The sequence below is a fragment of the Typopeltis vanoorti genome, chromosome 1, assembly GCF_054136105.1.
Source record: "Typopeltis vanoorti isolate ZY-2024b chromosome 1, IOZ_Tvanoo_1.0, whole genome shotgun sequence".
Classification (NCBI taxonomy): Eukaryota; Metazoa; Arthropoda; class Arachnida; order Uropygi; family Thelyphonidae; genus Typopeltis; species Typopeltis vanoorti.
Window position 1 is genome coordinate 76,549,678 of NC_143549.1, and position 23,155 is coordinate 76,572,832.

Below are 23,155 nucleotides of genomic sequence, written 5' to 3' on the forward strand. Positions count from 1 at the left end.
GATATCTGTCTGTTATTCCTCTATGAAATTATGTTAAATCTTTCAAGAATTGTATGTTGCATAGTTGCATCCATTTTCCTGCAATTAGAGAAAGACATCTCACGACTTCAGGTAGGAAATGAATTTTGGGTATGCTAATGTTCCATTTAGTCCAACATTGATTTCCGAATATATACCCTCAAAGAATGTACTGTCTACTATGACAGTACTACATGATTAAATTTACATTATTAATCTCCTATCAACAATTTTCCTCCAAATGAATCTTATGCTTTTCAGCACTGACAAGCAATAGGATATGATATTGTCTTATCTAATATTTTGGTCTTCTAGGTCACTTCCAATTGAAACAATCCACCTAATTTGCTATGTGGATTAATTCAATTCAATTGATCCTAGTTTGCTAACCTCTCTTCTCCTATTCTGTTTAAGTGACTATACCACTTTAGATTAGTTCTGCTCACACACGTTCTTGAATGCTGACAATGTCAAGTTCTTTTCTAATGTCTTCATGTTTAATATTATTATTATTATCCAGGCCTCCCTGGAGTCAAAAGACTCATCATGGGAGGTCTTTTTAAGAAACACAAAGTTTATCATACCACTCCTTGAACCCACTGACCATTCCCACTCCAAACCACTCTCTCAGGCAATGCATTCCAAGGTTCAACCACCCTCCACGCAAAGAAACCACCCCTCACCCTCTTGTGCACAGCCTCCTTTCGTAACTTTCAGGGATGGGCCCTTGTCATTGCTCCTTCCCGTCATTCCACCGAGTGAAAGAACTCTCCAATGTAATTCTTCCATTGATACTGTAATTTTTCTCAAAGTTCTCATATCCCTGGTATCTAGTTTTTACTTGTGGTTTATTTCTAACCCAACTCTCAGATCCATAACTTAAAATGGGTTTGAACACGGTCTTGTATATTGCTACTTTTGTGTTTCAGATAATTTCTCTATTATTCCATAACTGTAGTTTCTATTTGCTTACAGCAGAAATAAACATGATAATACAACATGAGATTTCTATTTAGTTCTCAGTTATTGTTAATGTGAACTTTCTCCTTAAAGGCCTCCAATTTAATTAATTATTATTTTATTTATTTATTTATTTTATTTTTTGCTTTCTATTGCTGTTTGTAATTGTAGGATATTGAAATAAATTGCTTTATTTATTTGTGTCATTATAAATGAAATTAATTTTCAAAGTGATTTGTCTTTCCAATATCCTGTAGTTTTAGATCTTTTGTGGTCTGCTGATGATCGCTTTAACCAAATTTTAAAACTAAATGCTTTATTATTATTATTTGTATCATTGACCACAGCTGAAGGAATTACTTTATGCACCATATAGTTATCCAAGTATGGCACAATAATCCATGTGCCACAAAACGACTAACCAATCATTCATTATTATTTATAAATGGGAGTAGTGGGTTTTTTTATCATATATATGTTATTATATTATTATATGGATATCTCCATGTACTCAGAAGATTCATCATGAGAGATTCATACTAACCATTATTAACACAATACTTAGCATAGCTCTCCTTAAACTCATTCACTATTAGGGCACTCACAACTATCTCTGGCAATTCATTCCACTCATTCATCACTCTCTCCAAGCAATAACTCTAGTCCACACACTCTTACACAACTTCCAGGAGTGACTCCTTATTCTCTTCCTACTCATGTATTAAAACGTTTTGTGTCAATCTCACAATAACCCCCTACATTTCATAGTTGCAAGCTGCTAAATTAGGCTGTTGATATAAGACATTATAGCTTCAACTGAAAAGATGAACTGTGTATTCACATTGAAACTTGGGAGAATGTATAATTTTTGTGGTTTGCAGGTCTACTCTGCTGAACAAGGTAGTCTTTGTGTCAAGTTTTTGTCTCTAACTTAAAACAATTTTTTGTAACATTCTATACTCTGTAATGTTAAGCCCTTATCCAAAATTTTTATCTACAAATTTTTCATGCAATATATGGTATCTTAAGGAATTATAACATTTAGAAAAATTAAAGTTAAAAAAAATGGCAATCGCATAAAAAACACACATTTTGAAATAAGGTATATTCTAAATACTGCATAATAGTGGCACACACACATACATATACACAGAACAGTTTTAGACCTTTTTGGAAAATTTCTGATGGTTTATGATCATCTTTGACATTTTTTGGGTATACATCCTCAGAAGATGTATGAGATACTTTGTTAGTTCAGTGACCATAGGGTATTTCATCACTATTATTGTAGAATACTATTGAAATAAATTGCTTTATTTATAATGAAATTAACCTTCATGAAGTCAAAAGCCTTCATGGCACCAAATCTTCATGGAGTCAAAAGACTTATTATCAGTGGCCCCCCCCAATATCACACACAAAGTTCATCAAATCATGTCTTAAACTCATTCCCTGCACTCACAGGCAATGCATTCCACTCACAAGTTACTCTCCATACAAAGAACCTACTCCTCACTCAATTGCTCACACTCTCCTTATAAAGTTTCCAGGAATTGTTCTTTCCTTGTCTTCCTCTATTCTATGAGAAATCTGTTTCACTTTGGCTAGGTAACAATCCCTTACTAACTTATATGTTTCAATCATATCTCCTCCTCCTATTCACTATGCTCTGTAAATGGAATCCCCCCCCTCATATTCCACATTCCATAGACCAAAATCCATCTTAGCTAATCTTCTCTGGACCCATTCCAATATACCCTGTCATCCCTATGAAAACCATTGACCAATTTTGTACACAATAATCCATATGTGGCATGATTAAGGCCTCATACAATGGAACCATAACCTCCTTACATCTTCATAAAAGGATCCTCCTCATCGTTGCCACAACTTGAGCAGTGTGATCTCTAAACTAAAGATCCTTGTCCATCACTACTCCTAGATCCTTCATTTCTCCCTTTCAAAATTTCCGCACCAAGTTTATATTTTGCATCTCATCCTATCAACTTTAAAGCCTTATGCTGTTTTGTCCCATTGAATTGACTGCACCACCCACTAGCCCAGTCATACAGTCTATTAGATCATCCTTTAGAGCCTATCATCCTATTATTCTTCCATAATCTTTTTTTCTTTTATTTACAACATACTAAAAAAGCTCTTTGGGATTACCTTTGGTCTGCACTGCTAATTTTATCTCATACTCTGATTTTGCCATTCTTACCATACCAATGATCCCTCTGTCTCCTGTGCTTTGTACTGCTCACGTGCCTGCTGGTCACCTTTCTCTTTCAATTTCCTTCACATGTTTCTCCCCTACCTTTTTACTTTACCCTTCCTGAAAATACTATATCCTTCACATTCCATCCCACTAGTTATATCATTCTTCTGTCCTCCATGCTTCATTAATGCCAATAACTTTTGTAAAGAAAAACTAGTCGATTCTTAAATCTCCTTCCCCTTTATTCATTGTTTTGGATGCTTCTAGCATTAGTGTACATAAAGCACAATACCCCTCCCTCCTTCCATGCCTACCACTCTTCTTATGCTTTATACTAACTATCCCATTCTGGTTTTTGTTAATAGCAGTATGAACTTATGAAGTTTTTGCACATTCTTGCCTCATTTGCCTCACTGGTATCAACAGTTTCCTGCCTAACAGCTCTAATTTTCCTGATTTTGCACCTCCAATCTCATTTCATTCAACGACACTTTTTCAAACTCCAAACACCAAATCCATTGAAGTGCAATCCATTCATCTACCTTGTATAAGTCATTTCATCATCTGACTAACTCACATATGAACAAACTCGACATCATTCCTCCTGCATAATTATTATTATTATTACGGGCAACTCCAAGAAGTCCTTAGACTCATCGAGGGAGGGAGGCCCTAAACATCATGTCCAGAACAACTATTCAGCATCCACACAGTATCTATCATACTTTGCTTTGAACTCACTCACAGTCATGGCACCCACAACAGACACTGGCAGCTTATTCAACTCATTTACCACTCTCCAAGCAAAAAACCTAGTTCTAACACCCTTGCTAACCACATTCTTGCCCAGTTTCCATGGATGGCCCCTAGTTCTCTCACCACCAGACCTGTTCTGAAAAATTTCTTCTGAATTAATCTTGTAAAAACCCTTCAGTAATTTGAATGTCTCAATCATATCACCCCTCTTCTGCCTATCAACCAATTTCTGCAACCCACAGATCTTCAACCTGTTCTCATAAGGTTCATTCCATATACCAGCTATCATCTTGGTCACTCGCCTCTGGATCCTCTCTACCTCCTCCCAATCAAGAAGAAATCCTGGCACCCAGATCTGGGCACAGTAGTCAAGATGGGGATCTTATCAAGGCTTGATAAAGAGGAATAATAACTTGCTTGTCTCTGCTCGTCAAAGTATTCTTCAATAATCAAGTGAACTGATTTAGCCACTTTTGCAATGTGCCTCCTAAACTTCAACTCCCTGTCCACCAACACTCCCAAATCCCTGGCCTCATCAATCTCCTGGAGTACAGTTCCACTAATATGGTATACTGCTGCTATTCTTTTCACCCCAAAATGCATAACCTTACACTTTCCCACGTTAAACCAACATCCATTCTCCTTAGCCTAGTCTTTCAATCTATCCCAATCATCCTGCAAAATTTTGACATCATGTGGATTCACTATTGCTCTATCCAACTTTGCATCATCAGCAAACAAATGAACAGTTCCTCTCAGATCCTTTCCTATATTGTTAATGAACAAATAAAAATGGGAATAGAGTGACTGATGCAGAGGACATAGTGGAATTGTTCAATGAACACTTTATTGGAGTATTTCATCCTAGAGGAGTCAGTTTTAATGCTAGAGGGATAGGACTGGTACGAGGTCTGGAGGTACAGGAGGAGAGTGTGTTTCAGATACTGAGTACTCTGGATGTCAGTAAAGCTGTGGGACTGGATGGTATTTCGCCACGAGTTTTGAGAGAATGTGCTAGCGAATTGACAATACCTTTAACGTGGCTTTACAATGAAAGTCTGGCTTTGGCAAAGGTGCCCAGGGAATGGAAGGAAGGTAAGATAGTGCCATTGCATAAGGGTGGTAACAGACTGGAAGTGTCTAATTATAGGCCAGTCTGTGTGTCATCAGTAGTTGTTAAGATCTTGGAGAAAGTAGTGAGGGACCGTGTACAGCATTGGGCAGATGAGGGTAATGTTATCTGTGAGAATCAACATGGATTTGTGAAAGGACGCTCTTGTTTTAGCAATATGCTAGCCTTTTATAATAAAGTTACAAGAGCATTAGATGAGGGAAAGGCATATACTGCAATTTTCTTAGACTTGGCGAAGGCATTTGACAGGGTGCCACAAGATAAGCTGATATTTAAGTTGCAGCACATGGGTCTGGATGTCAGATTGGTCAACTGGATTCAGGATTGGCTGTCTGATAGGTATCAGAGAGTTGTGTATGGTGGAGCAGTTTCCAGGAGGCAGAGGGTTACAAGTGGGGGTCCACAGGGCTCAGTACTAGGACCTATATTGTTTAACCTTTATATCAATGACATAGCCAGTGGATTGCAGGGGGATATTCAGTTGTTTGCGGATGATGCGAAGCTGGGAAGGATTATTAGTAATAGTGCAGATGTGGTAGCCCTGCAAGAGGATTTAAATACGCTAGATAGATGGGCAAATGAATGGGGGTGTCAGTTTAATGCAGCAAAATGTAAGGTCTTGAGGTTTGGGAAACATCGATGGGATGCTGCATACTCTATGGGAGGAGTTATACTGGAGGAAGTAGGGGAGACAAGAGATCTGGGGTTGATGATTGATAGAAACCTGAAGTTTAGGGGACATATTGCAAAGGTGGTGAAGGTAACACAGAGGATTGCTGCTATTATGAGAAGGACACTGACCTGCAGAGATAAGAGGGTTATCATTCCGTTGTATAAGTCTCTGATCAGACCACACTTGGACTGTTGTTCTCAGATTTGGTCCCCAGGATTTGAAGGGGATAAATTAACTGTGGAAAGGATACAAAGACGGATGACAAAGATGGTTTCAGGACCGTACAAGGATAGTTATGAGGATCGGCTGAGAGAATGTGGACTGCAGAGTTTGGCGGATAGAAGAAGGAGAGGTGATATGATTGAGACTTTTAAACTGTTGAGAGGTGGTTACAGGGTTGACACTGGGGAGTTCTTTCGCTTGGTTGATCAGCGGGAAGGAGTGATGACAAGAGGCCATCCCTGGAAGTTACGAAAGGAAACTGTAAGCAAGAGGGTAAGGAGTGGTTTCTTTGTGTGGAGGGTGGTTGAGCCGTGGAATGCATTGCCTGATGGAGTGGTGGGAGCGAGAACGGTCAGTGACTTTAAAGAGTGGTATGATAAACTTTGTGTTTCTCAGGGGGGGACCTCCCCTCGATGAGTCTTGACAGAATTTATGTCTTAGGAAGGACCTCCCTGGATGAGTCTTTTGACTCCTTGGAGGCCTGAATAATAATAATAATAATAATAATAATAATAATAATAAATTAAACAGCTGTGGTCCAAGAACAGAACCCTGCAGCACACTACTAGTCACAGGCCTTTTTTTGGACTCTACTCCTGAATAAACTACTTTCTGATATCTCTCCATCAACCACCCTCCTATCCATCTCACCAACCCTATATCCGTTCCCATATGCCGCAGTTTACTGATTAGAATTCCATGTGGTATCCTGTCAAAGGCCTTAGCAAGGTCCAGCAGTATCACTGTAAACCACGTATCTAGTTCAGCCATCACTATGTTATAAAACATGAGCAAGTTACTGAGGCATGATCTACCCTTCACAAAACCATGCTGTCCCCCATCCAGTATCCCATTATCATCTATCCATTCCTGTATTTTTCTCTTGACTACTTTCTCCAAAATCTTGACGACTCCTGATATGCTGATCAGTTGGTAATTTGCAACAGCAGTCTTGGAGGCTCCTTTTATGCAATGGAACTATTTTCCCCTCCTTCCACCCCCTCGGGACTAACCCACACCTGAGACTCAAATTAAACAAAATGGTCAAGGGCATTGACAATTCTTTTGCCACTTCATGTAAGACCCGAGCTGGTATACCATCCAATCCCACAGATGTATTCACATTAAGGTATTTGGTGAGAAGAACATGAAACAAAAGATACAAGTGGATGGAACTGATATAGAAAATGTAGAACAATTCACATATTTGGGAAATATACTGACATATGATTTGGACTGTAAAAAAGAAATAAAGTTCAGGATTGCAAAGGGAAGAACAAATCTGAAGGCCATGGATAACATCTGGAAAAGTAAAGTGATCAGTCTGCAAACAAAACTAAGAGTACTGGAAACATGCATCTTCAGCGGTGTACTGTACGGATCTGAAATGTGGGTAATAAATAAGGAATCAAGAAAAAGAATTTTGGCATTTGCAAGAACTTGTTAAAGGAAGATTCTGAGAATAGGATGAGTACAGAAAATCACCAATGAAAAGCTCTATCAGAAGATACAACCAAAACAGAATCTAATGCAGAAGATTATAAAACGGAAGCTGCAATTATTTGGACACATCTGTAGAATGAGTGAGGACTGGAAGATAAAGACATTTATGTTTGGTATTTTGGATGGTTTAAGCAGAAGAGGTAGACCATACAGAGAATGGATAGACGATATAAAAGAATGGTGTGGAATGGGTGTACAAAAGCTGTGACACTGTGCACTGGACAAAGAAAGGTGGAAGAAGATAGTGAAACATGCATCAGACATCAACGGGCAGTGAACCCATGGTTCGTGATGATGATGAATATACTATTCACCTCAATTCTTGTATAAGCTATTCATTCCTGCAATATCACCACCTGGATAATATACTCTTGTAAAAGTGCTCACTCAGTAATTCCACTATTTCAACTGATTCAGTTACCTCCTTACCATCGGCATTTCTTAAAATCATTCTGCCGTATACATTTTTTCTTTTACTTGCAGCATATCAAAAAAACTATTTGGGATTCTCTTTAGCTTGCGTTGCTAATTCCCTTTCATAGTCTGCTTTTGCTTTTTTTACCACACTAGTTATCCTTCTGGCCTGTGCTTTATACTTTTCGTGGGCTTGCAGGTCACCTTTCTCCTTAAATTCCCTCCACAGTTGTTTCTTTCTTTGCAGCTCAAGCTTAATGGTGTTATTCATCCATTTAACCCCCACTTGATTTACTATCTGGACTCTAGGTATGCAGTCAGCCATTACCTCCTGCAAACGCTTAACCATTTCCATGCAATATCAACATCCAGCCTTTGCAGTTTTACATGCCATGGCACTGAACCAAGCAATCTCCTAAGCTAGTCATACTTACCAGCCTGGTAATTCCACATGTACCCTGTCTTAATTGAAAATTCCACACATTTAGCCACCTCCCAGGTCAAGACCTTATGATCACTCTCACCAATTGGTGGTAACGTGGTCATATTCATTACAGTCAAATTCTCAGATGCAATTACTAGGTCAAGCACTCTCGAACCCTTAGTATATTCCATTACATGCTGTCTCAGGTAGTTATCCCTTAGTAACTGCATAAAATCCATTTCTTTCCTCCCATGTGTCCTCTCCTCCTTCAAATCAATATTACCATAGCTGAAATCCCCCATAATAATTACCCATCTTCCACTCATTGAGTCTATTTACCTATGCATCATTTATTCCATCACCTGGTCTATAGCAGCACACAACTGTGCTCTTTTCACTATCCTGCAGTTCAACTTCTATTCTCCTTGGTTGCTGTTCATCAGCTATCATCAATAACACTCCTCTCCCCCATTCTTTTCTCTCTCTGTCCCTCCTGAACACACTATACCCTTCACATTCTATCCCACTAGCTATATCATCTTCTGTCAGCCATGTCTCACTAATGCCAATAACTTGCGGCCAAGAAGAGCCAATCAAGGCCAAAAATTCCTCCTTCTTGTTCCTAATACTCCTGGCATTAGTATACATAAAGTGCAGAAGCAAAGGCTGTTAGTCCCACCCCTATCTTAATGTCTTCTACTAACTATCCCATTCTGGTTTGTTGTCCTACATACTAGCTGAGGCATATTATACACGTTCTTACACTCAACTGCCTCACTGATGTCTGCATATCCCCCCCCCCCAACAGCTCTAGTTTCCCGGATTCTGCACATCCATTTTCACTTCATTCAGCAATACTTTTTCCAGTCTCCGCACACCAAATCCATTCAGATGCAAACTTTTTCATGTATAAGTCTTTTCACCCATCAAACTCATACAAAATCATATAGTGAGTTTTCACTCCACAGATCCACAAACTCCACACCACTCCTTCTCCTGCATAACCTGCACTTAGAGTCATTTGCAATTATGGCCCTCCTTCTCAACTCTACTCTGTTATACCATGGCAACAGACTCACTGTCTTAACTCTCTCACTCTTTTCTTTAGCTACCTCTAGTAATTCCTTAAAGTCCTCTCTCATAGCACATTTTTCACCTTTTAAATCATTGATTCTTGCCACTACTATCATTTCTTTCACCTTATTCTTTTTCACCCTATGCTTTTGTGCTGTAGTAGCCTCACTTACATCATTAATTTTCTTCCCGGAAAGCATGATTTTGTCAAACTCTCATCTATTACACCTTTTACTATTGAATCACTGTACAACACTCGCTCCTTAATTTTTCTTTCACTTCTGATCATGCTCTCAATTTTCTTATCATGCATTTGCTTCTTTCCGTTAACTGATGCAGTCGGTAGACAATTTTGTAATTGCTCCAGCTACTGCTTTGCCCTATTGTATCACTCCATGCAACCTCCCTCATTACAACTAACTCTTCATTATTTTTTATCAGTCAAACCATTCTCTCGCTCTATACTTTTACTTTCACTCTTAACTCTCATACTCTTCTCTTTTGCTACTTTCAATGACTCTTTGATATCCTCATATCATACTTGTCTTCTCTAAAATCATGCATTCCAGCTAAAGAAATCAACTCTTTCACTTTGCCCTTCTGCATTCTAATAGCCTTGCTAACATTGTTAATCTCTGCACTCAGAAAGTATGATTTTGTCACACTCTCTCTCATCAAGCACACTTCATATAATGGAATCGTCATACAAGACTCTCTCTCTCTCTCTCTCTCTCTCCTTACTTTTCCTTTTTCACTTAATCAAGCATTTTTTCTCCTTTCTTACAATTCTTTCTTTCTGATCTCAGCTGAATCACTTGCCTGGCACATTATCACCCTCATTATGACCAATGTTTTACATCTTTCATACCACTATTCCTTTGATTATCACTTTTACTTCCCTTCTCCCTCTCTCTCTCTCTCAATCCTGTCACATGCTCTATCACTACTCTCACTTTCAAACCAAAGTCCATTCTTTCAGTAATGAGTATATTCAGCATTCTCTGATCATTCCCATTCTCACACTCTCTTGCCTGCACCCATGGTAACCTATATTCCCCCCCCCCCCCCCCCAGTAGCTTTAGTTTCTCTGAATATGCTCTTCATTGCTTCTCATTGGCAGTGCACTTTCTTCAGACATAAAACTCTCTGGAGTGTAATTAATCAGTCAATATATTTGTGTGTGTCCTTTCTTCCACCAGGTTCGCTCAGTATATTTATAACAAACCACATACAATTTCTTCTACACAACATTGACTCATTTGCAGTTATTACTCTCTGTCACTTTTATTCTCACTTCTTCCCATAACTGTTTCATATCCTTTCTCATTGTATAGTTGTCACCTTTCATATCATCTACTGTATACCTGACAAATCTATCGGTATTTTTTCCTTTTCTCTCTTTGCATTCTAACAGCATAACTAACATCATGATCCACTCTAGGAAAACATGATTTCATCAACACACCCCTAATCTCGGAATCACTAGTACAATGTGTGTTTATTCTCTCTCTCTCTCTTGCTCTAAATAAATCCAATATCTTTATCTGTTAAAGAGGGTCTTATTTTATGAGCTCAGTGAACTAGGAATCATGATAATAATTTTTTTTTTTTCAGATTCATTTAGTACACAGTAATGATCAAAATGAATTAGCTGTTGTAGGCCTATTTCTTAGAGTCAAGGTAAGTCCATTGAGTTTTATAAGTCAGAAGTATATTTTATTTTTATATACTGTTAACTATGTTAAAAAAGACAATATAATATTATTGAATTTATCATGAATTGATGCAGATTGACTTGGCTGATCAATGCTCTACTAACCAGTATTTATAACATTATAACAAGACATTTCAAATGCCATGCATTGCCTATGGAAAAAACAAGTGGATATACTATGCATTTGAAATAATCTTATGCCACATTAGGATAATAATCATTTGTCTCTGGATCTGTGCTTAACAAAGAGTAATTAATCACTTCAGCTGTTTAAAAAATTAGCAATTGCTAGTATCAACCTTCCATATTCCTCATTGTTCTTCCTCACTGTCATGCACATAGCTCATTATCAAATCATGCTTTAAACTCATTCACTGTTTCCTCACTTGCTACACTTTCAGACAGTACATTCCACTCTCCATGCAATAAAACTTTTCCTCATTCCTCTGTTCCCACTCCCCTTAAAAATGTGAAGGGATGACCTCTTATTTCTACTCCTGCCCCCCCCCCTCATTTTCTGAATCAGACAATTTAAATTTTTTGGGGGGATTTTGGAGGGAGGTTTATTTTTTGTTGTTGAATTACAAAGAAGGGAAGGAAAATATGCAGTGGGAGAAAATGGACTCCTGAACATGCCACCCTTGTAGAGAATATCCAGTTTTCAACCACAACATGACTTGAGCAGTGTTCCCATGTATACCATTACATGGACTTCCTCCAGGCATGATCTGGCAGTATAGTTGGCAGAAAGATTATATGCCATTTGATTAGGAAACCTCCTAAAAGATGTGCTACCATCTGGTTCGGTCCCATACACTAACTGGTGGCCATCCTGCAGAACTGCTTTACTGCTGTACCCCCCCGAAAGTGGAGGAGGTACTGGATTCCTGCAGCATGCTTGGCATGTCGTTGAAGGGTATCACTCATGCTGTATATTGAAGGTTTGGTGGGGGGGGGGAACCAGAACCTTGCTCTGGAATCAAACATTTCAGTAACTACTTCAGGTCCCCCATAATTTTCTATTAAAAAGGAGTATATGTGGAATTACAAAGCAGGTGATTATGACAAGCTGAGGAGTCAGTTTTCAACAGTGCCATAGCATAAGAATGTGGAGATGAGAGATGTTCATTCAAGGGAGGTGGTCAAGGGGTATTTAAAGAAAGTAGTATTTTAATGTATACCTAGAGTCAGAAGGATAAATGAGGTAGCTTCATTAAACAGGAGTTGCATACAAATAAAAGATTGTGCATGGATTATAAAGAAAAAGGTAATCAACATGCCCATGAGCAATATAAAGCGCAGTCAAGAAGGGGTGATTGGTATGGTAAGGAAGGCTAAAGCTAATTATGAGAAAAAAGCTAACTGATGAGATCAAAAATCAAAAGAAACTCTAAAGAGTTATTTTGGATGTGGCAAGTAAAAGGATCAATGACTATGGAAGGATGACTTTAAAAGGTGCTGATGGTGGGTTGGTAATAGAGCAAACGAAATAGTTGAATTACTGAGTGAACATTTTGCAGGAGTGTACCATCCATGTGGTGACATTCCAATGCCAGATGTGACATTGACTGGTAGGAGAATTAGAATTAATGAATTAATTCTAAATTAATGGAAGTGCTTAAAATATTGCAGAACCCCCAACACAAACGTAGCCATGGGATTAGATGTCATATAGGCCTGTGTATTACAAGAATGTGCAAGGGAATTATCAGCTCCTCTGACTAAGCTGTTTAATTTAAGTCTCAGTACTGGGAAAGTGCCAATGGAGTGGAAAGTTACAAAATAGTTCCATTGCATAAAGGAGGCTCCAAGACAGAAGTAGCAAATTATGGGCTAGTCAGCATCTCAGGAGAGGTGGTTAAGGTGTTGGAGAAATTGGTAAAATAAAATTCAGGACTGGGTGGATAGGAATGTGATGTTTTATAAGTGACAACATGGTTTTGTGAAAGGTAGGTTTTGGTTTAGTAATTTGCTTAATTTTTATAATCAAGTGACAATAGAGTTGGATAAGGGGAAATGTCTATTCAGTGATATTGCTAGACTTTGCAAAAGCATTTGACAAGATTCTGCATAGAACTCTATTGCATATATTGGAGCAAATGGGAATGGATACAAATGTGGTGATTTGGATTAGAGGGTGGCTGAGGGAGAGATATCAAAGAGTGGTTTATGGAGGAGTTGAGTCTAGGAGAAGGCAAGTAACCAGTGGTATTTCATGGGACTATTTAAAACCTATAACACATCAGTAATATTTGTTACTTTACTTATTACTTTTGTCGACATGCTTTTGTCTCTTCATAAATAACCTCTTTCACAAGCCTCCAGTCCTATCCATACTCTGTTGCTGACAGTGCACTTCATTCATCTTTTCACTTGACAAGCCTTGAAGTACTCAAATATCCCAATCTGCAAGATTCTCTAGTCCTCTGTTGTTTAATTTATATATCAATGATATATGAAATGATTTGACAGGACACTGATCTTCCCAGTTTAGTGTAATCAAATGTTTGTTGATGATGCTACACTGGGAAGAGCAATGGTAAATGAAGGCGATACAGAGATCTGCAGGAAAATTTAAACAGACCAGCAGTATGATCAAAAGTAAATGGCTGCCAGTTTAATGTGACCAAGTGTAAGGTGATGCACTTCATGAAGAGATCAGAAGCTGTGTACTGAACTGCAGGAAACTGATGAGGACACTGACTTGATTGTCATTATGAACAGGGAGTTGAAGTTTATAGGACATATTGCACAGGTAACCAAAACAGAACATCAGATTATGTGGTTGTTGAAGAAAACTAACAAACAAGGAGAGAGGTTCTTGTTCCTCTATACAAAGATTTAAGAAAGCATGTGTACTACAGTGCAAAGATCTGGATTTTGTGGGGATGAAGTTATCGAGTGGATCCAGAGGCAAATGACAGAGATTACGGCAGTTTGTGGAGTGCTCCTTATGAAAATAGATTGATGCTCCATAGGTTTCAGAAATTAACTGAGAGACAAAAATGAGGAGACATGATAGGAGAATTTAATTTATTAAAGGGGTTTTTATAGTATTGGCACTGAAGACATTTTTCAGTACATGGCAAGAAGGTAAAGAACAAGGTGTCACCAGTGGAAGTTGTGTAAGAATGTGGTTAGTAAGGATGTTAGGACTAGATTTTTTGATTGGATGGTGGTGAATGGATGGAATGGGTTGCCAGAGGTGGTTGTGGGTGCTTCATCAGTGCATGAGTCTATGGAGATACCTGTATAATAACAATAGTAATAATCCTGCTCTTTTTATTTTTGCATCACACTGAATACTTTCAAAACCATTCTTTGTCCTCTCCTCTGGAGGGACATAATTCTTCTGCTTTTATTAGCAATGTTCTTCCTTCCTGTTTATTATTCTATTCCTTTAAGAAAGATAGGAATGACACTAATAATTTAAAAATAAATTGACCAGGGCCAAAACCTCAGTACTGCTGATATTAATTCCTTTCAGGAAGATTTGTATGGACTTTTTACTTAGACAAAGGAGTGGGGTTGTAGTTTTAATATCAATAAGTCCAAGATGTTGCATTTTGGAGTGCAGAAATGCAACACCTTTCGATGGTGTCATACTGCAGGAAGTGAATGAGATTAGAGATTGGGAGTGATGGTTGACAGTAGGCTGAAGTTTAGAGGGCGTATTGCTAGTGTTGCAAAGGCTGCACATCGTAGTGCTGCTATGATAAGAAGTACTCTAACATGTAGGGATAAGGAAGTGATTGTGCCACTGTATAAGGCACTGGTCAGACCACACTTGGAACTATTGTGCTCAAATCTGGTCACCTGGGTTTCAGTGTGGTGTGGAGACATTGGAGGAGGTGGGGAGGTCCAGAGGTGAGTGATTAAGACAATGTCAGGACTTTGGCATGTTGGCTATGGAGAGAGAGAGAGAGAGAGAGAGAGGTTGAAGAAATGTGGATTAAGAGTTTGGTGGATAGGAAGAAAAGAGGTGATATGATAGAGACATTTAAGTTAGTGAGAGGATTTTATCAGATTAATCCAGAGGGGATTATAAAAAGAGTAGAATGAGAGGGGAAGAACCAGAGGTCATCCCTGAAAGTTATGTAAAAGTGGGGTGAAGAGGAGTGTGAGGAGTAGATTTTTTTTACATGGAGAATTATCAGTTAATGGAATGCATTACCAGAATGTGTTGTTAATGCAAGGATTGTTAAGGATTTTAAGATTCTATATGATAAATATCTTGTCAGTTGAATGAACCTCGCTTGATGAGTCTGCAGACTCCATGGAAGGTGTAATAATAATAATAATAATTTTCTATGATCAGCTCCTTTGGCAATACCTTGTTCACTGGGATCTAGCTTCTTTCCATTCCTTTGGTATCGTGCTTGTGTTAAGATTCAAATTAAACAATGAGAATAATGACATTACCAATTTACTTGAACATTAGCACCTTACTGCATACTGACTCATCTACTTCCATGTTTGCATTATCTCTAGTATACTTCACTCATATGCTTTTATCCACTCATCTGTGCCTACATCAGGGTGGGGTTTGAGATGTTTTCAATTATGGAAGAAACATCTAAAGCTATGAGTTCTGCGTATGGTGTCTGTCAGTTGCATGTGTTCTTTTGGCCCGTCTTGCAAGATGAAAAATTTGACTCGAGTTTCCAGAAGAAAAATCTGTCAAATCTATATGAGACAGAACATTAGATGCATAATAGTTTTCTTTCTTTTCGCTATAGTTTAGTTTAGCTGTCCATTATAACATTACTTCATGTTATATACAGCTTCCTCTCTTCAAATTTCTCTGTCAGTGGAGGAGTTTCTGAACTTTATAACATACTCTCTTTCTGTTGTATGTAAATGAATGATCTTTTCTCACTAGCCTCAAACCCTATCCATAATTTTTCTGATGACAATAGACACCATTCCTTTTCATCTAATGAATCTTTCAATGTTTAAACATTTCTAGCTTCAAGATATTCTACAGCTAATGCTTTAAACATTGATCTTCACACGACCATTCATTGGAATGAGAGCAACCTAGTCATCTTTAGTGCAACACAGCCAAAATCTGAGTATTAGTAAAACCTTTAATAATATGCAGATCGCCATACAAGATCAGATCTCTCTCTTGGCACATTTACCTCTTCAATACCATTTTCATGTTTGTGAGTGATGCAATTAAAAGCTCTCTAAAAATTCTTGATACTGTCCAGAAAAGGGTAATTCAGTTAATTGACTTTGACTACTGTTTCAATAAATTGACATCCATTATTCCTCCACTTTCTGTCAAGACTAATAGCATGAGGACTGGTTGCATTCATTTATTCATACTCAAACAAAAACCACTGAACATGCTTCTCCTCCTCCTCTTTTATATTTTCTATCTTTATTCTATGGAACAGCATTCTTCACCAAGTGTTCCTCAAATCCTACAGTCTCCAGCTATTCAATAAAGTTATTAAGCAGTTAGATTCTGCAGCCTCTTCTGTATGAGATTGATAATGAAAAAAGAAAAAAAAAAAAAACTAAATAGACTCCTGGTAGTATGGTAGCTTAGTAGTCAACTACTTCTTTTACATCTGTCTACCTTTCTACCATCTGCATTCACTAAGGTTAGTGAATGTGAATGCAGATGGTAGAAAGGTGATATTTTTTTCCTTTTATTCACTACAGAGTGATATAATGCTGTGTCTTTTGAATTTTTTAAATAATAATTAATAGCCTTAACCTGAAAGTTTTAGCATTTATATTTGATTTACATAACATTTATTAATTATTGGAAATGTTTTGTAAATGTTATTTAATGAAAGATACTAAAGCAAAATGGATAGTACAGAGGGACATCATGAATAATGATTACCACCTCTTTCATAAGTACATTCTACTGGATATCAAGCCTGTTATTTAATTAGTTCATCTATTCATCTTGCCTTAGTCCTGAGGAGATAAATGATAAATTACTGTAGGTTCGATTTCATCTTTTGTTAGTATATTGGAGTAAGGGAAGATTAGTATAAATTTTTACTGCAGGTAATCTTCTCAATGATTATCATTGAAAACTGGCAAAATGTTATGCAATGAAAATTTAAGCATTTATTGGAGAATTGATTATACTATAGGAAGCAATGATAGTTTTGTCCACAATAAATTTTCTTTAAAGTTTCAAATAATATCTCAACAAGTAGCTTCTCAGTAATTACTGTAACTTGTTAGATTAGATTCCGTAAGAGTCATAATAACAATAATATTAACATTGCATGTTTGATTTTCATTCTAATTTCAGTATTTTTAATTGTCAGGGTTGCAGAAGTAAATCTGAGCCACTGAAACACGTTACAGACAATCTTAAAAGTATCATAAATCCAAGCACTTCAGTATCAATCTCAGGCATAAACTTGAAGGAGATACTACCTGACTTCAAGCCATACTATTTTTATAATGGTTCTTTAACGACTCCACCCTGTTCGGAGAATGTACTTTGGATACTGGCTGAGAAGGCTATATGTATCATCAGTAAAACAGAGGTAAAGTATATATAATTTTCCCTTAACTATGTACAGTAAAAGACCAATGTAATTGAGAACACCACATTGCGAGAAGTCCATTTTTTACTTGTTTTTTCATGCATGGTCAATATAATGTTCAATACTTACATTTCACAAAAGCTTTTGATATATTGCCACACAATAAGTTGTTAACTAAATGGAGAAGTTGGATCACTAGATTAGTGAATCAGATAGGTAACAGCAAGTTGTGTATGGGATGCAGTATCCTGAAAGAGAAAGTCACTAGTGATGTGCCACAGAGGTTTGTTTTGGGATCATTGTTGTTTAACTTTTATATTAATGATATTGGTGTAATTGGTGATATATATATATATATATATATATATAACTATTTGTAGATGATGCAAAATTGAAAGATTAATTTCATCATCTTGTGGCTTTACAAAGGACTTGCATAGCTTATACGAGTGGGCAATTGTGTGGAATTATCATTCCAATCGCAAAGTGTAAGATCCTGAAATTTGGTAGGCAACAATGGGATGTAAAGTATATACTTGATGGGGAAATTTTGAAAGAAGTAGAGGAGATGAAATCTGGGAGTGATGGTGGACAAAGACCTGAGTTTCAGGGGTTGCATTGCACAAGTTGTGAAATCATCACATTGGATTATGGTGATGATGAGGAGGACCTTAACATTCAAAATACAGAGGTTATGAATCCATTGTATAAGGACTTAATCAGGCCTCATGGATTACTGTGCGTGTGGATTTGAACACCTGATTTTCATGGATATTAGGATATATTAGGAAGGGTCCAGAGAAGATTGACACGTAGTAACCTGGTAATGGAATGTATGGTATGAAGACTGATTGAGAAAATGCCATTTGCAAAGCCTACCGAACAGGATGAGGAGAAGGGATATGATTGAAATGTTTAAATTGGTAAGGGGCTTTTATCAGATTAATGTGTAAGAAATTTTTCATTGAATTGGAAAAGAGGGAGAATATAACAACAGGCAACCCCTGGAAACTGTATAAGGAGAGCATAACCAAGAGAGTTAGGAGAAGGTTCTTATACAGTAAATACAGTATGTTTTTATTATTATTAACATCAGACCTCCATAGAATCAGACTCATTGCAGAGGTACATACTGTTGCACACACTCATCAAACTCTGCTTTAAACTCATTCAACATATGTGCATTATAGTGTCATGTCAAGCAATGCATTCCACTTTCTATGTAAGCAATAGCATATTAGATGCTTATCTAGCCTTGGATCTCGCATTCTATTTAAAGAAAGAAGAAGATTATAGTCCCTGGATTGCTGCTTTAAGGGAGTTCTCCATATTAGATCAGTTATTGCAGGGAACCAAAGATACAGAAAAGCTTGAACATATATTGCTCATTTGCTAAAACCTACAGTAGTTTTATGATTAAAATTAGGAGAGGACGATACTGGTACCCATTTAAAAAAAAAAAAAAAAATTATGATCAGTTGTTCTTGGAGCAGCAGTAAAGTATGGACATTCTTGTGCTGTGATTAAAAAAGCAATGAGCTTGTTTCATTCATCGATGAATGGAAAAGAAAATTGTATTCAACAGATAGAGCCAGCATTTTGGATGATGCACTTATTTTAGCAAGAAATGGCATATTAGATGCTTATCTAGCCTTGAAAAATATACTGTATTATAATTGAACACCTGGTTGTTATTATTATTTAGAGTGACCTCCAGAGAGTCAGATGTAGTATGTGGCCTCTCTGAGGGAGGCTACACACTACACATATTTTCAGAGTTTTGCAAATGTTATTTAATGAAAGATACTAAAGCAAAATGGATAGTACAGAGGGACATCATGAATAATTTAAGGTTTAAATATATCCCTAGGAATAAATTTAAAAATAAATGGAGTAAGCTGGATGAATAATCAAGTTCTTAAAGAAACATTTTATAGAAAAAAACTATAGAAAGAGTATTGATTTGATAAATCAACTATTCAATATGACAGATAAAGATTGTAAACCAAAATTTGAATTACAAGCAACTAGAAATGCAAAGATTAGTCATAAAAAATTGCTCATCTGATACAATTCAGCTGTAGATTCACAAGGATTTAATAACTATTTTGCAAGGATTTAATAACTATTTGTATAAATGCAGGTCATTTAGAAGAGAAAATATTGCCTGAGAGACAATATTTACCTAACGACCCAACACAAGAATAAAACATTTTTGATATTATTATTAATATTATTGTTATATGGAGTGCAAGACTCATGTGGGAGACCCACACTAACTATTATACACACAAAACCAATTATGTCTCTCCTTAAACTCATTCACTGTCTGGGCACAACAAATTCTAGCAATCCGTTCCACTCATTCACTACTCTTCATTTGAAAAATCTAGTCTGCACATACACCCTTACATAACTTCCATGGATGACTTTTACTCTCTCTCTATTTGTTACATATCGAAAAATATCCTTTCTGTCAATCCTATAAAACCCCCTTTAATATCTTATAAGTTTCTATCACGTCCCCTCTTTTTTGCCTATCGACTAAACTTTGCAATCTATCCTCATAGGGAGCATTCCACAGACCTGTCACCAGCTTGGCTACTCATCTCTGAATCCTCTCTGCTACCCTTGATACCCAAGAAACCCAGGCGACCAAATAAATCTCTGCACAGTAGTCAAGATGCAACTAAATCATAGTTGCATCTTGATAATAGTCCTCCCCATCTTCACATTTTAACAGGTTTTTCAACATAATCCTTTGAGCTATTTTACCAATGTTTGTAATATGCCTTCTGAACTTCAACCCTTGGTCCATCATTATCCTCAAATCCCTATCCTCATCAATTTCCTACAGTCCGGTGCCATCAATGTGATACATAGTATGTAACCTTACATTTTGTGAACATTAAATTGACAATCGCTATCCTTTCTTCATGATGCCAACTTATTTAAATCATCCTGCATCTACATCACCACAAGTATTGCATCATCAGCAAACAACTGAATATCCCCCCCTCCTCCTTAAATCTTTTCCTATATCATTGATTTACAAATTAAAAACTAGTAGCACTAGTACAGAATCCTGAGGTAATCCACTAGTCACCCTAATTTTCCTAGATTCCACTCTATCATATGGTGTCTGTCATTCTCTCCACCCTCCTGCCATCCATGCAGAGTCCTGCATGAATCGCAGGAGCTTCATATCCATTTCCATTTGCTCCAACGTTTGTAATAGTTTTTCATATATTATTATTAATTACTAAAGGAAGAGCTATAAGGCTTCATTTTGATGTAAAATTACATAGACAAAGTGGATGCTATATCCAACATTATTTCAAAGACAAATGTTTGTAGAAACTATGAAAATTTTGTAAGTTGATCTGAGAGCTTACGAACTGTCAGGTATTGAAAAACCTGACAGTGCAATACAGAATAAGAAATGTTTATACATTTCTGTTGTGATTAGACATGTAGAAATAATGAGACAAACTGCAGTATTACTTCTGATTCACAATTAAAGTTAAGCTGAAAAAGAATGCTGTTATCACTTGAAATCATCTCTTAATCACAATCACCACCATTAAGGTTGCATTCAGTTAATTACAGTGCATTTAGTTTTGACTGTTCTTTTTAGTTTTTACCCCATTTTCATTTGTTTAGCTTTCTAAATTGATATCCAGTAGCAACATTTTATTCTGCCTATTTGAGAACTCTCGTTATAATGGATTCCTGTTATATGTGTGTCATCTTATCATTTTATTATTAACAATTTACTATTTTTAGTAAACTGCTAATGTAAACTATGGTGACCAGATTATCCAATGACCAATGCTGGACATGTTCCACTGGTTGCATAACTTTCTTTCCTGCTTTGCAGGTTTGCCTTCTCTCCAGGCGTATATATTCTAAAATTTCTGTATTTCTTCTTATCCCAACAGAAACATAATCATACCTTTTCAATAAAATATTCTGCTTTTATTCTTGTTATTATTACTAATTAATAATATTGTTACTGCTAAACTATCAAGAAATTTTTATTTAAATTCTCAATAGTGGATGCAAAAGTAAATATCCCCCCCCCCAAAAAAAAACTTATTTATACAATGAATAGATATTTATTAAAAGCAACTTTTATTTAAATTCTTGATAATATATACAAAAGTAAATATTACACAAAACTTATTTATCTTATACAATGAATATCTCTTAAAACTCTCCAAATGAACAATTTAAACATATTTTTTGGAAGAATGAATTGTTTTCAATAATTCATCATCCTTTGATATTTCATTCATAAAATCTTCACAAGAATCAACCATATTATATTTCACAATAAGAATGGCCTTTATTGTCTGAAGTTTTAATTGTGTTTTCTCTGCAGTCGATAATTTATTCACAACTGAAAATACTCTTTCTGTAACAGCATTTGTCCCAGGTCAACGGGCAAATTTCACTGTTTTTTTATATTACCATAAGGCACTTTTTGTTTCTCAAAAAATGCAAATATCTCACCCCATCTATCTCCTGTAGGAGTTTTTTTCTCCTTCCATTCTTCAAGTTTTGAGTCAATTATATACTTCTTTAAACAAGAAACCTCATCAGAAAGGTTATTTTCATGTATTCATGATTTTTTCCAAAATTAGAATCTATATACTCCAATGATGCCTCAAAATCATGCCATGATATCCTACTTTTAAGGTTAACCCATTTAAATGTCTTAATTTCCAGGAACTGTGATGACCACATGTCCAAATATTCCAAACAGTTACTGTAAAAAGTTTTAACATGAGAAATAAACAATTTTTTTTATGCTTCCCTCATTTTCTAAAATTCTTAAATCTCTTCTTATGCCAATAGGAACGTAGTTTAATTCGAGACATTCTCTGTATTTTGCTTTTAGCATATCAAGTTCCTCTGAGACTTCTGTTATTGTACAACCAATTCCTTCAATGTTTCTGACTACTTCCTCAAATACTGATGCCCGACAATGAAAAAATGTTAACCACAACTGAGAGGTATTATCATTGAAAAAGAGTTCAATTATTCTTGGACACTTATTATTATTATTATTACCCCAAGATTTCACGGAGTCAAAGACTCATCTAGGAGGTCCTTTTATCACATATACACATCTCATCATACTGTGTCATAATCACACTCAAACTCCTTGCAGACACCACACTCTTGGGCAAGGCATTCCAATCATTCACAACTCTGCACGAAAAAACCTGCCTCACACTCCCCTACTCACACCCTCTATACAATTTCTAGGGATGACCTCTGGTTCTCCCACTATTCTCTGTAGAACATCTCCACCATTGATCCTATAACAACCCCTTACCAACTTGCAGATCTCTATCATATCTCCCCTATTCCTCATGTCCACCAGACTCTGCAAATTACATCTTCTCAATCTTTCCTCATACTTGACATTCCAGAGGTCAGAAACTACCCTAGTCAGTCACCTTTGGACCCTTTCCAACATCTCTTACATCCTTCTGAAAACCCAGTGACCAA

The 23,155-nt window shown here is 36.7% G+C and overlaps 1 protein-coding gene across 1 annotated transcript in view; it reads left to right on the plus strand.

Annotated features, from left to right (window-relative positions):
- Positions 1-23,155, plus strand: part of LOC150110106 (carbonic anhydrase 7-like) — an 81,358-nt gene that overhangs the window by 49,479 nt on the left and 8,724 nt on the right. The window contains exons 5-6 of the mRNA XM_090391444.1: positions 11,009-11,074; positions 17,411-17,635. Of these exons, the coding sequence (XP_090247570.1) occupies positions 11,009-11,074; positions 17,411-17,635 (291 nt within the window). The remainder of the gene's footprint in view (positions 1-11,008; positions 11,075-17,410; positions 17,636-23,155) is intronic.